At 47.4% G+C, this 14,708-nt stretch overlaps 1 protein-coding gene across 1 annotated transcript in view; it reads left to right on the plus strand.

Annotated features, from left to right (window-relative positions):
* The first annotated feature begins 1,359 nt into the window (after window positions 1-1,359).
* The window catches only part of CDCP2 (CUB domain containing protein 2), a 13,795-nt gene continuing 446 nt past the window's right edge, over window positions 1,360-14,708 (plus strand). Inside the window, exons 1-5 of the mRNA XM_069093287.1 lie at window positions 1,360-1,384; window positions 1,474-1,821; window positions 2,925-3,260; window positions 7,845-8,198; window positions 13,809-13,987. Of these exons, the coding sequence (XP_068949388.1) occupies window positions 1,360-1,384; window positions 1,474-1,821; window positions 2,925-3,260; window positions 7,845-8,198; window positions 13,809-13,987 (1,242 nt within the window). The remainder of the gene's footprint in view (window positions 1,385-1,473; window positions 1,822-2,924; window positions 3,261-7,844; window positions 8,199-13,808; window positions 13,988-14,708) is intronic.

The raw sequence follows: 14,708 nt of genomic DNA on the forward strand, positions 1-14,708 counted from the left end.
CCTTTGAGCCCAAGAGTAAAAATCCTGAGTCAGCAATGGCCAAGGGTCCAAGGAGCTGCAAGGGACTTCAAAACACAGAATGTGAAAGCTGGGATTGTCTTAGAACATGGAATGTCAGAGCTGGTGAGGACCTCAAATCAAAGGATGTCAGAGTTGGGAGAGACCTTATCATGTAGAAAGAATATCAGGGCTAGGAGAAATTTCAGAACAGAATATTTTGGAACTGGGAAGTTACTTTGCACCTCCTTTATTTGTTTTGTCTGTCTACATATGTGCACCTTTCCTCCCCTTTAGTATGTAATGTCCTGGTGAGGAACTGCAGGCTTGGAGGCCAAAACCCAAAGGACCCTTGAATATGGGGCATCCTACTTAAGCTTCCTCTGAATAATCTTATAAAGAAAATATCCTCCTTTCCCAGTTTTTCTGACCCTCTTGTCTCCTTGCCCTTTTCTTTTCAGAGCTATTCTGGATCAAAGGCTTCCCCTGCCCCTGGGCAGCTCCTCAGCCCCCATCCCTAATACTCCCTTTCTTTTCATCATCTTTCTGGATGGAAATCAGAGGCAGCCTGACAAGTCCTTTGAGCATCATTCCATGTATGGGATGGGCTTTTCTTTTCTTTTCTTCCCTTTCCTTTCCTTTTCTTCTGTTCTTCAACACCAACAGGTGTTTGAAAAGACAAGAAAACACTCACTAATAGTTGCTGTTAGCTAGATTACTAAAGATCTTCCCTGAAAAAAAAGTGAGCTTCTTGGGGGCAGGCACAGCTTTGCTTTTATATTTGTTTCCCCTGCACTTAGAAAAGTTCCTGGCACATAGGAGGTGTTTAATAAATGCTTGTTATTGATTAGTTTGATGGGTCTTACCTTCAGCTAACATCAGTCTATACTGGAATGAAGGTTGAAGGAAGAAGAGATGGAGGGTGTCCACATTCCACACTCCCCTCTCCTTTCTTGTCCTGTCTGCTTAATTCTCTGCAGCTATGTCCTGTATGGTCAGGGAGTCAGATCAACACATATTCAGTGCCTCCTGGGACCCAGGCACTGTGCCAAGCACTAGATGTTCTTAGGTTCTAGGATTTTATGGCTGTGAATCTATGTTCTAGAATCTGTGATTCTAAGATCACAGGACCTGCAAATCCAGAATCTAAGATTTTTTAATTCTTTAATCCCAAGATTCCATCATTCCAGTGAGTCAGTCGGTCATTCCAGACTTGATGATTCAATAAGACACTTTCCTTCTCTGAGATGGAGTCAGGGGACCTGGATTCAAATCCCAATTCTGTTACTACTTAGTTAAGTTGCTAAACTTAATTTGCCTCAGTTTCCTCCTATGTAAAACAAAGGTCCTTGAAGGTCCCTTATGGCTCGAAAGCTAGGGTTCCATGGTATGCCATACCTCCTTGAGTTCTGTGTAAAGAGAGAACTACCCCCATCCCAGATAGAAATGCTTTCTTTTCTGTTCTTCTCATCCCAGGCATCAAGTGTGGTGGGGTGCTCTCTGGGCCTTCAGGCAACTTCTCCAGCCCCAATTTCCCAGGGCTCTACCCCTATGACACAGAGTGCAGCTGGCTCATCGTGGTGGCTGAGGGCAGCTCCATCCTGCTCACCTTCCATGCCTTCGACCTGGAATATCACGACACCTGCAGCTATGACTATCTGAAAATCTACAACGGGGCCTCTAGCGATGAGGGCAACCTCCTGGGGCAGTTCTGTGGCCAAAGCCGCCCACCCCCCTTCACCTCCTCCTGGCACATAATGTCCATCATCTTCCACTCGGACAAGCATGTGGCCAGCTGGGGCTTCTCAGCGGGCTACCGGAAAGGTCAGGGGGGGGCCGGAAAGGTCAGAGGGTGGCCAGAAAGGTCAAGGGGTGGCCAGAAAGGTCGGGGGTAGCTGGAAAGGTCAGGGAGTGACCAGAGGGAGTTCAAGGGAGAGAGGGAAGCTAAGGGACCCCTCAGGGTCAGAAAGGGAGGAGTGGGAGAGGTAGGACCTTGGATAAGGAGTCACTTCTCAGCTCTGACAATTACTACCTGTGTGACTTTGGGCAATTGAGTAAACTTCCCTGGACCCTATTTTTCTCATCTATAAAACAAAGTGGGTTTAACCAAATGACCTCTGAGGCTCCTTCAGGTCTAGGTCGATGAGCCTGTGAACCTGGGTTTGAATCCCACTTTTCTACCCATGCAATATTAGCCAGGTCTTTTATCTCTTGTCCTCAGTTTTCCTCTCTGTGAAATGGGGAGCATATCTGCCTGATTTGGTCCAAGTGATTAACCCTCTCTGGACCTCAGACAACAAGCCTTGCCTTTTCCAGGCAAAGATCGAATGAGGTGATGGGTGTGTCTGCTGAGATGTCTCCAGAGAGGAGGCTTCAGGCACCTGTCTGAAATATTGGGTTTATTCTGTGGCTGGTGCTGAGCCCTCTCTAAGCCTGGAACACAAACGAGGGGAGAAGATGGGGATGGACAGGGGGCTGTGACCAAGCTGTACCTCACCACTTGTTACCAGGTGACCTCAGACAAGTGGTCTAACTGCTCCAGTGCTCAGTTTCCTCCTCTGTAAAATGGAGAGGCTTCGACAAGATAACCTCTCCTAAATGACATCGTGGATTGTGTGTCCAGGGTGGGGGTGGGGGGGTGGCTATTTACTGCTGAGAACCTGCCCCAGCTACTTGTCCTTCTCTGCACAGAATCCTTTTCCTGCTGGCTGGACATTTGCTTCCCCTTTTGCTGAATTTGCCAGATCCTTTGGTGGCACCATTTTCATGTGGGGGTGGGAGGTGATTTTAGCAAGTGTCCTTGTCACCTTCCAGCATGGTGGGGGTGTCGTGCATAGCTGACAAAAGCCCATTTGTGGTGCAAGTGAGCACAGGTGATATGCGTGGCCTCTGTGTACTGGGTGACAGCTGGCTTGGTTCTCTTGCAGACACCTGTGGTGGGGTCCTCACTGGCCTCTCTGGAGTGATCACCAGCCCAGAGTACCCCAACAGTTACCCCAACAACGCAGAATGCCACTGGGTGATCAGAGCGTCTGGATCTTCCACCATCAAGCTGGTGTTTGCCGACTTCCAGGTGGAGAGTGACCGAGCCTGTAACTATGACTATGTGGCTGTTCTTGAGGGGGCAGGCCCTGGCCAGGGCAGTCACTACTGTGGCAGTACCAAGCCACCTGACCTGGTGTCCCTGGGCCGAGAGGTTCAGGTGGTTTTCAAGTCTGACTTCAACATTGCTGGCCGAGGCTTCAAGGCCTACTACTTCTCAGGTAGGAGACCTTGGCATGTGGGGAGAGAGAAGGCAGGATGGGCATCAGTAACCCTTGGCCATCTGCCTGCTTCCCTGGGCTGTTGTGGGGCTCTGGGAAGATCACACACACGCACACACACAGAACTATCCCCACGCATTCTCCAATCCCTGAAAGCTACCAGCTCTCCTGAAAGGGTCTCACAATCCCAGAATTTCCTGGCTGAAAGGGATCATTTAGTCTGAACAGTAGGTGAGCAGGCATCCCCGGGTCTTTAAAGACCCCCTAGGAGGGGGAAGCCATCACTCCTCTGGTCTACTTCTACATGACTCCAATTGTTAGTGATTTTTAACTCATGTCAAACCTAAATCTCTTTGCATCTTCTACCACAGTGCTAACTTCCTCCCTCTGGAGCAAGACCAAGCCCAGTCCCTTGGGTTTTCCATTCAGAGACTTGAAAACAGTTGTCATGTCTACCCTAAGTCTTCTCTTCTCCAAGATGATTATCTCTTGTTCTTCAGCCAGGCTTCATTGAGCACATTCTCGAGTCTCCCTCTGTCTTCCGGATGCACTCCTCCAGTGTGTCTATGACCTTCCCAAAACGTGGCACCCAGAGCACAATACTCCCTGTGTGACCTGACCAGGGCAGAGTACATCGGATCTCTATCTTTCTGCTGGGCTAATCTTAACCCTGCCTAACATGTGGGGTTTGTTTGTTTTCTATATGCTATGTCACACTTGACTCATATCAAACTTGTGGTCTACCAAGACTTGAAGATCATCTTCAGAGGATCTGCAGTTTAGCCATACATCTCTATCTTGTCCTTGTGCAGTTTGTCTTTATTATTAAATTCCATTTGATTTGATTTGGCCTGCTTTTCTAGCTTGTTGAGATCTCTTTGGATCCTCCTCCCAGCTTCAAGTCATCTGCAAATTTAATAAACATACACTCCATACTTTTATTCAAGTCATAGTTAAGAAGGTTGAATAGGATAGGTCTGATTTCAGATCCCTGGGGCAGGTCACTAGACACATCTTCCAAATTGGAATCAACCCATCAATGACTTTTCAACCAGAGTAGACTCCCCTGAATTTTCTATACTCGTCATTTATTCTATGACCACCGTATCCCATTATATCCACATACCTCAGTTTCTCTATGCATTCCTTAAATGTTGGACACAGATTTTATTTCCAGCTTTTTTGTTATGATGGATAATGCAATGATGAAATTGGTGTGTGGACAAGTCCTTCCTGCTGCCGATAATATCCTTGGGGTATAATTCTGGCAAAAGGATCTTTGAGTCAAAAGACATGACCAATCAACCACTTGAATAGCTCTTCTCACAAATTCTTTTTATAGTCCCATGCCCACAGCATTCCCTGACCTACCCATCTAGTGACCCTGTTAGAAAAGACAGTGAGACTGTTTTGGTGTGATCTGCTTTTGATGAAACCTTGCTGACTCCTTGTGTTCACTCCTTTCTTTGTGAACACTCACAGACTGTCTCCTTAACAATGACTTCTAGACTTTTGTAAGAGTTGAAATCAGGCTCACCAGACAACAGTTTTGCACCCTCTCCCCATTCCTTTTTTTTTTAGTCAATTGGGGTTAAATGACTTGCCCAGGGTCACACAGTTAGGAAGGTTATATTTGAACTCAGGTCCTCCTGACTCCAGGGCTGGTGCTGTATCCACTATAGCACCACCTAGCTGCCCTCCCATTCCCTTTTTTGGAAAATTAGAACAATTCCCTTTCTCTGGTGCTGCACCACAGACTCCAATTCTCCCAAATATTCCAAATGCCACCAACAATGTCTCAGCCATCATGTTTGTTATTTCTTTCAGGAACCTAGCACATAGTTCATCTAGACCAGTACCCAGAACTCATTGAGAGGAACGAGGTACCCACTGTCTCCTCACTCTTCTAGGGTTTCTGCTTGGGTCTACAGTCATTTTTATTCTATTTGTCCTGTTCCAAAGTTCATTCTCCTTAGAAGAGAAAGAGGTAAGGAACTGGACCCATGATTTCATTGGTACAGGGAACTCCCAGAAGAGGAAACTCCTTCCACCAATTCAGGTTGTTACATTCTCTGCAACTTAGAATCTTAGAGTCTAGAGCACTAAAAGGTTAAAGGACTTGGCCAAGGTCACTCAGCCAATATATGTCAGAGGTGAGACTTAAATCCAGATCCTTCTAACTTTGAGGCCAACTTTCTATCTCCTAGACCACATTATATTTTAGAACAGAGGACAGAAGTCAAATGAGAATGGAGTCAATTGGCCTCCTCATGTCATCCATTCCCTTCATTCCATCCACCCCAACCAATGGTCCTGTTCTCCTTCCTTCATCTTTGTATTTTCCTGGCCCCTTTAAGTTCCTGGTCTACACCTAACTCCTCTCATCTCAAGTACTCTGCAGTCCAGTGACATTGGTCTCCTTTCTGCTCCTCTCACATGGCACACCATTCCAGACTCTGGGTATTAGCCTTGGCTGTAGCCCATGCCTAGAATGCTCTCTCTCCTCATTTCTGCCTCCTGGTTTCCCTGGCTTCCTTCACCTCAGCTCAGGCCTGACTTTCTTCATGACCTCTTCTTAGGCCTGTCTTGATGCTAGTGCCTCCCTTCCGAGGTTATTTCCAATTTGCCCTGTATTTCTACCTTGTTTGTTTATAGCTGTTTGCATGTTGCCTCTCCTATTAGACTTCTTGACAGCAGAAACTTAAAAAAAATCTTCCCTTTTGTCCCTAGACCTCAGCACAGAGTCTGGTATGTAGTAGGCACTTAATAAATGCTTAGATGATTCTGCTGCTCTGAGCATTCAGCAGCAGCTGCATTCTGTGGCCCTCTGCTTGCATGATAGTTCCATGCTCCCATAGTCATCGTTGGTTTGATGCACTTGCTTCCCCCTTTTATACTCAATGATTCTGATGGATTGGGGAGGACGTTGCTTGGTGTGTGCCCTCCAATGGTGCAGGTCGCGCCCCTTCCAATCTCGCCCTTCCTGTGTCCCTCTTGTCCATAACCTCTCATAAATCTGCCTCAGGGGATTCACCCACTGTGACTTCCTCAATTTCTCCTGACATCACGAAGATGCCAGTGGGACACTTGGGCACTTTCTGAAATCTGGCTGGAGTCATATGTGTGCAGCCCTGTCTTTCCCTGCCATGTAGTCAGTTACCTCTCCCATTAAACTGTGAGCTTCTCCAGCCCAGGGGCTGTTTGGGGTTTGTCTTTTTTTTTGTTTTCCCAGTCTTTAACACAGTGCCTTGGCACGTGTTGTTGTGGTTGAATCATTTCAGTTGTGTCCCGCCTTCCATGGCCCCATTTGGGGTTTTCTTGGCAAAGATACTGGAGTGGTTTGTCATTTCCTTCTCCAGGTCACTTTACAGATGAGGAAACTGCAGCAAACAAGATGAAGTGACTCGCCCAGGGTCACCCAGCTAGGAAGTGTCTGAGGTTGGATGTGAACTCATGAAGATGAGTCTTCCTGAGTCCAAGTTCAGTGCTCCATACACTGTTCCACCTAGGGGAGGTTGAGGCTGGTGGATTGTTTACATTGGGGATTTCTGGGCTACAGCAGGACTCAAAGTACTGGGGTGTCTGTACTATCTGGCCCCATTATGGGGAGCCTCAGGGTGGAGGGGGTGCCAGGATACCTAAGGAGGGGCTATGTGGCTCAGATTGAAAATAGTCTGTCAAAGGTCCCATGCTGATCTGTGGAGAGCTCAGGCCGATAAGTGGCCACTGAACTTTCAGCGTGGCTGTGATAGGGACATCCAGACTCAAAAACAAACAGAAAAACAAAAAGATCTGAGCGCGTCCCAGTGCTTCTGGTGCATCCTTACTGGTCTCTTTAGAGCACTGCCCCTTTTCTTCCTGATCAGAATCATTTCTGCCACCCTTCTAGAATTTCCTGGTTGAGTAATTCCCATCCCTCTTGTGTCAGCTTCTCTTGCAAAATAGTATGTTGTTTAGTCCTAAGCATCTTTCCTCCAAACCCTGTGAAAATGGCTTTCTCCCAGTCAGACTGTGCCCAGCCTTCCTCACCTTGTCAATCAGAAAATCTGAGACAGAGGGTTTCCTTGTCTCCAAAGTCCCCATCACATCTGCTTTAGCAGCTTCCTAGTTGGTCAGAATTAGGGTCAGACTAGCAGGATCTCTAGTGGTTTCTCCAACCTTCTGGAACATGAAATTTTGATTAAAACAAGTCACAATGCTCTGAGGCAGAGAGGAAAGACAGAGAAAGAGAGAGGAGAGAGACCGACAGAGAGATCAAGACAAAGAGACAGAAGGAGGAAGAGAAGGAGGGAGGGAGGGGGAGAGAGAGAGGATCCTTTTATATTCCATTTAACAGCCACGAATGTGGGATCAAGAACACAGAATTAAAGTTGACATTAAGCCTGCTTCTTATGATCTGGCTCAATCTAACTAACTCCTTTTCATTGGTGGGTACAGCACCATCACCCATGAATAGTGTTCTTAATGCCACATTAAAACCTCCTAAGCAGAATTGGGAGACAAAGAGCCTTCCCCGGCATCTGCCCTGGCCCCTTCTCCCGTCCTTCCTATGGCGACATTACTGTGTTCTTCCTTACCACCCAGGGGAATGCCAGGAGGTTTACATGGCCATAAAGGGCAATTTCTCTAGTCCTCAGTATCCCAACTCCTACCCCAACAACATTCGGTGTCACTGGACGATTCAGATGCCTCGGGGCTACAGGATCAAGGTGTTCTTCCTGGATCTGGACCTAGAAGGGAGAAACGTGCTGACCGACAGCTGTGACTTCGACCACCTGGCTGCCTTTGACGGAGCCAGTGAGACCGCCTCACTGCTGGGAACGTGGTGTGGCCGGGAGATGCCAGCGCCTGTCATGTCCAGCCACAACCAGCTTCTGCTTGTCCTGAACACAGACCGCAGCACGGCCAAACGCGGCTTCTCTGTGGCCTATATCGGAGGTTAGTACAGACCCATCCTGAACTGCTGGACAGGGCTAGAGGGAAAGGGGCAATCCAGGACCTAGCCATCCTTCATCAAATAATGGCTCCCCCTCGTCACTCCTACCCCCACCCAACATGGCAGTGATTCCTGAGAATCTTCTCTTTAAAATGCCCTCCTTTACAATGTTTTGGCTTTTCTCTCAATCAATCAATTAATCAACAAGAATTTATTAAGTACTTCCTATGCTCCAGGGACTGAAGGGTTACCAAGAGAAAGCAAAGATAATCCCTGCCTTCAGGGAGCTTACTTTCTAGAGTAGATAACATTTACGCACAAATATAAGAGTATGAGATGATTATGTGGGGAAGGGTCCTAACAGTGGAAATGATCAGAAGAGGCTTCATGCTGAAGATGGCTTTGAAAGAGGATTCTGGAAGGCTGAGGGGAAGGAGACAACAAGAGGCATGATGGAGTTGGGAGATGGAGTGTCTGTGTGAGGAACAGGCTAGTATGGCTACATGGCAGAGCACTTGAAAGGAGTAATAATGTCTAATAAGGCTGGAAAGGTCAATTGGAACAAGTTTGGGAAGAATTTCAAAAGCCCAAACAGAGGAGTTTATATTTGATCCTGGAAGTGTGAGGGAGCCATTGAATTTATCTAGTAGAGGGGTAACTATGACCAGAAATTGCAAAATCACTTGGCCATCTGAGTGTAGGATGGATTAGAATAGGGAGAAACTGGAGGCCAGGAGACCAATGAGGGGGCTGTTAAAATAGTCTAGGCAAGAGGTTATGAGAGTCTGCCCTACAATGGTGGTGATGTAAGAGGAGAAAAGGGCATGAACCTGAGAATCAGTGTGGAACTAAAATCAACAATTTCACCTCCTAAAAGAAGTCGAACAGACCAACAGAACCCCAACATGTGGGCACAATTAGGAATTGATCTAAGGGCTCTGATGACATCATCAAAACCAGGGTACCTTTCAGCATCCTAGACTATGCTCCGTTATCTCCCATTGGCTTCTGAGATGTTTTCCCCCCATGTTTTTTAGTGTTTAGGGCTGGACTGTATTTCATTAGCATAAGGCATTCCTGACTCAATCCATTTCCTGCCCTCCCTTCCCAATTCCCTTCTTCCAATTCCCTTGAACCTCAGTTTTCTGACAAGGGCTGAGGGCCAGCCTAGCAAAGGATGAGAAATGTTACCAAGGTAAAATTGACAGGATTTGTCAACAGCTTGTAGATGGGGGAGGAGAGAAGGGAGTAGAAGATGACACTTAGGTGGTGAGCCTTGATGGATGGGAAGATAGCGGTACACTTCACAGTGATAGGGAAGTTAAGAATAGTGGAGGGACTGGGAGGGGGCAGAGAGAGAAGGAGGTCAGTTTTGAACATGTTGAGTTTAAGATGTTTAGGGAATGTCAATTTGAGATGGCTGAGTCCATTGGAGATCTGAGCCTGTAGGTTGAAAGTGCAGTTAGTGTTGGATAAATAGAAGGGAGAATCATCTGTATAATTATGACAATTGAATCCATGGGTACTGAAGAGTTCACCAAGGAACACAGAACAGAGGACAAGGCTTGGATGAAGGGGCGGAAGGAACCTGAATGATGGGACACGAAGAGGCAGGAGAAGGGGACATTTTTTCAGTAAAATGTGAAGTGAGGTTCTCAGCTGAGAAGATGGGAGAAGGGAGGTTGAGGAGGGACACAAGGGTGTGGAAGAGTTGCTGTGGTGAGTGGGATTGTGAAGCCCACCTACTATATGCCATACACTATGCTAGGTGCTGGGGAATACAAAGACAAAACAAAGCGTTTCTGCCCTCAAGGAGAACCCGTTCTACACAACTTTGAGGAAAACGGGGAGCTATTGGGGGATTTGAAGATTTTATTATTGCTCAAACCATACAGACTTTGGAGTTTCCTCCACAAATCCCCTTACTGGCCCTGCAGATACATTCTCTTTCTCTGCCTTCTTCCCTTTCAGGTCTTACAACAAAAGGGTATGTATGGGTTGGTGGGAGAGGACATGGGCTTTGGCTTTCTGGGGCCAGGCAGACAGTGAAGAGAGGAAAGTACTAGTCCAACTGGTGCCGGCAACAGGCTCCTTCTGTCAGGCAAAGCTTGAGAAATATGTCTGCCTTTGTTGCCTGGAGGCCTGTGGGATTTACAGCCCAACTGTGCCCTCCCTATCATCATGGCAGCTTCGGAGCGGGCAGCAGCCCTGATTTACACTCCTGTCTTCCCTCCTTGCTAGAGAATGGCCCCAGGGGAGCCTGCTGCAATGACTCCACCTTGGGAGCCTGAAACATCCACTCAGACAGTGTTCAGACACAATGTTAAATCCCCTACTGGAGACCATTAGACCTGCAAGGGACCTTAGAACAAAGAATGTAGAACAGAGAGATCCAAAGGATCCCGGATTTGGAGAAAAGAGGGATCTCAGGAGTCTTTGAGCCCAACCTCCCACTTTACAGACTGGGAAACTGAGGCCCTGGGGGGAAGAGTCGGGGGGGGGGGGGCGCGGCGGCGTCAGAGGCAGGGCTGGACTCAGGTCCTCTGACTCCATCACGTGCCTTGGTGCCTTTCCCCTGAGCAGCCAAGAACATGGAACTGCAGCACGCATTTTACTGATCACCTCCTGTCAACATAAGCACTGTTCTCTCCACTTTCTTTGCTGATAGAATGTAAGCATCACAAGGGAAAGGAGAGCTGCAATTCTGTCTTTGTGATCCTAGCACCTTGGACAGTGCCTGGCACACAGGGGACAAAGTGATTGAGAAAGACAACGGGGAGGTGGGGGGAGGGAGAGAGACAGAGACCGAGAGAGAACAAGTAGGGGAATGAGGAAAGTCTCAGAGTGGGAGGTGGTACCCAAGCTGTGAAGGAAGCTTGGAAGGAAGCCAGAGATTCTGTGATGTAGAGGTGAGAAATAGAGAATTCCAGGCATGGGGCACAGCTTACACCAAAGCCCAAAGATAGGAGAGGAGATGAAGCAGTGTCATGTGTGGGAAACTGCTAACAGGCAAACAGAATAAAAAGTGAATGAAGGGGAGTAATATGAAATCATAGAAAAGATTGGTAGGAACCTGTGGCAGAAGGCTGAGCAGTCTGGTTTGGCTTTTTCCTACAGGAATAGGGAGACACAGAAGTTTCTTGAGAAGAGAGTGACATGGTCAAACATGCACTTTAGGGATGTCAGTTTGCTTTGTGTGGAGAGTGGTTTTAGTGGAGAAGAGACTGGAGACAGGAAAATGAGTTAGTACATAGAATGTCAGAACTCAGCCCAGGATGTCAGAGCCACCAGGGAACTTACAACATCCAATAGAAGAAGATAGAGTGCCGATGCCGGGAGGGACCTTTGAGATAAGCTAGTCCAGCAGAAGAAGAAGCTGAGGAAGGACCCCAGGAGCCAGACCTTAGGGACACCATGTCTCTCTTTCCATTGTTACTGTGTGGAAAGCCCTCCTGTGGTTAAAACACCTGAAGGAGGAATAGAGCTCCCGCCCATCCATCTCCTCCATCCCCTACGGTTGCTATGGTGAAGCTCAGTCTTCTGAGGAGCAAGTGAATGCAGAGGCAGAGAGAGTCCCCCCAGAAGAGACCCACGGAGTGGTAGGGAAAGAATGTAGCCCTGGAGCCAAGATGCAGGGGATTAGACTAGATGGCCTCTGAAATCTCTCCAACATTATTTACTAGCTGTGACCCCAGGTGAATATCCCTTAGCCTCCCTCAGTCTCAGGAGCCTCATCTGTAAAATGGGAACAATAAATGAGATAATATTTATCAAGTGCTTGGCATACAGTTGGTGCTTAATAAATGTTTGTTCCCTTCTCCTGTTCCTCATCTACCTCCCAGGGTTATGAGGATCCAATTAGATAATACTTGTGAAGTACTTGGCAAACTTTAAAGCATTACATAATTGCTTTGATTATTATCATTGTTATATAAATATATAATATAGAAATATATTTAACATATTGTGTGTATATGTATACATGTATACATGTGTGTTATAGGAAATATATAACAGATAAGTAACATTTATGTATTTAAAACATAGAAATAGATTTATAAATGTATATGATGTAAATATATAAATTATATATACATTATTATTATTCCATCTTTGACCCAATGATTTTGGTTTACCCTGAAAACAGCAGCTCCCAGCACCCTTTGGTGGAAAGCAGTGGGAATGAGAGAGGCTTGGAGAGTTGAGTAAATGAGGGGGCTGTCTTCCTTCTGATCTCCACCCTCTGAACCAGCAGGGAATAGATTCAGTTTTGCAGATTAGAATATAAACTCCTCGAGGGCAGAGACTGTCCCAATTTTTCCTTTGTACCCCACAGCAGCTAGCATGGTGCCTGGTACATTCGTTGTTTTCATTTTCACTAATTTCCAGACGTGTCTGGCTTTTCGTGGCCCCTTTTTGAGGTCTTCTTGGCAAAGATACTAGAGTAGCACATAGTAGGTGCTTAATAACTGCTCAATAGTTCATTAACTTGGAGCTGTAAAGAGCCTCAGAGATCATCAAGTGTCATACATTCATTTACTAATGAGAGACCTGAGGTCTAAGGTCACATAATTAAGTAGAGGTTCTAAATGTAGCACACTTTTCCATGAGACCAAGAGGCCTCAGTGGGTTTGGATTTTCCTGAAGTGGTAAAATAATGATTATGGTGGTGGTGGTGATGATGGTGGTGGTGGTGGTGATGATGATGGTGATGATGATGATAGTGGTGATGATGATGATGGTGATGGTGGTGATGATGATGGTGTTGGTGGTGGTGATGATGGTGGTGATGGTGATGATGGTAATGGTGGTGGTAATGATGGTGGTGATGGTGGTGGTGGTGATGATGATGGTGATGATGATGGTGATGATGATGATGGTGGTGGTGGTGATGTCACTGTCACCTACTGTCAGTTGGGAGGCCAGAAAACTCTCCTTTCACACCTCCTCCCCACCCCTCCCCCTGGCCCTTCTCCACCTCCACCTCATCAACTCTCCCAGCTGGGTCCCAGGGAGTTTTTCCCTGACTCTCATAGACTGTGGAGGAATTGGGTTCCAGGGCTGTTAAATGCAGCTATTCCACCTGAACCTCTCTAGAGATTTCCACCAGCTTCCTTCAGAAGCTGATGAGAATGAGCGAAGGCCATGGATGGTGGGAGGGCTCCAAGGCTGAGTCTTGGTGAGAAAGATAGGTGAAAGGCTAAGGGGGCAGGGCTTGGGAGAAGGGGCTAGTTCCCTAAGGAATCAAGATGGGGAGGAAAGGAGAGCATCACCAGGACAGGAAGATAGCCAGAGATAGAACTGAGGAATGGAGAGATTGGAGGTCCCAGGGAGGAAGAGCAGGGTTTGGGGTTGCAGGGCAGAAGGAGCTTAGAGCATGGGATATTGGAGTGGGAGGGATCTGGAGAACGTGGAAGGTTAAGCTGGGACTTTGGATGACTATCTGACTCCATCCCTTCATTGTACAAATGAGATCATTGAGGCCCCTGGGACCATGTGAGTCATGTCAGAGCTCCTCCTGAGCCCCAGCACACAGCTCCTTCTGCTCAGATGGCATTCTGTGCTCTGGGCCCTGGCAGGCCTCGCTGATCCTGCCACTCCTCTGTTCTCAGTGGTCCCCATGAATGTCAGCTGCACCCGCACTGACTTCCAGATCCAGATCTCCGTTCAGTCACTGGTACAGCTTGATCGGAGCCAGATCTACCTGGGAAGTCGTAGCTGCCCAGCACAGGTGGTCGGTGACCATTTCAGAATCCAGGCCCGGTTTGATACGTGTGGCACTGAATCCCAGGTAAGAGGCCTAGTGAGGAGGAGAGTCCCAGAGCATCAAGAAAGGGAAGGAACCAGGCTTAGCACCAATGACCCTCCTATGGAACTCTGGGGAGCAGAAGGAACAGGGATGGGGTTCATTGACCTTTAAGGTTCTCTTGATATTTCAGAAGGCGATGATTAAAAATGCCTAGATTTCATCTTCCACAATTCTAAGAGTCTATTCCAAGATTCTTCCAGCTCTAATGTCCTACGCTAGAAGGCTGCTTCCAGTTCCGACATTCTAGCTCTGATGTTTGACACCCTATGACTACAAGTCTGTCTAGACTCTATGATTCCACAATTAGATTTTGAGTTATGTGATTGCATACATCTCAGACTCTATGATTTCTAAGATTGTGAAATTCTCTGTTTCTAAGAGTCTGTCATTCTAGTGAGTTGGTCTGCTGACTGATGTCTCCCCACCAGCCAAGTGCAGTTGTTTTGGTCACCAAAAGACTGCCCTGTGTGAGTGGTCACAGGCTCAGCCAGGCAGGCCATTGCTAGGCCAGTGTCCTGAGAGGCAGGGATAGCTCAGTCCCTGGGTTTGGGGTGGGCTAGCGGAGGAGCTGGGGAGAGGGCATGTGGGTCAGGACTGGGAGTGAGGCAGGGGTGACCCAGGCATGCCCCTATCCCTGAACAGTCTAGATGGTCGGGCCCCCTCATTCAGGGAGCCCAGCCCCCCTCATTCAGGGAGCCCAGCC

The sequence above is a fragment of the Petaurus breviceps genome, unplaced genomic scaffold, assembly GCF_028583685.1.
Source record: "Petaurus breviceps papuanus isolate PSGF00001 unplaced genomic scaffold, PetGlider_PUasm1.0 208, whole genome shotgun sequence".
In the NCBI taxonomy this organism is placed as follows: Eukaryota; Metazoa; Chordata; class Mammalia; order Diprotodontia; family Petauridae; genus Petaurus; species Petaurus breviceps.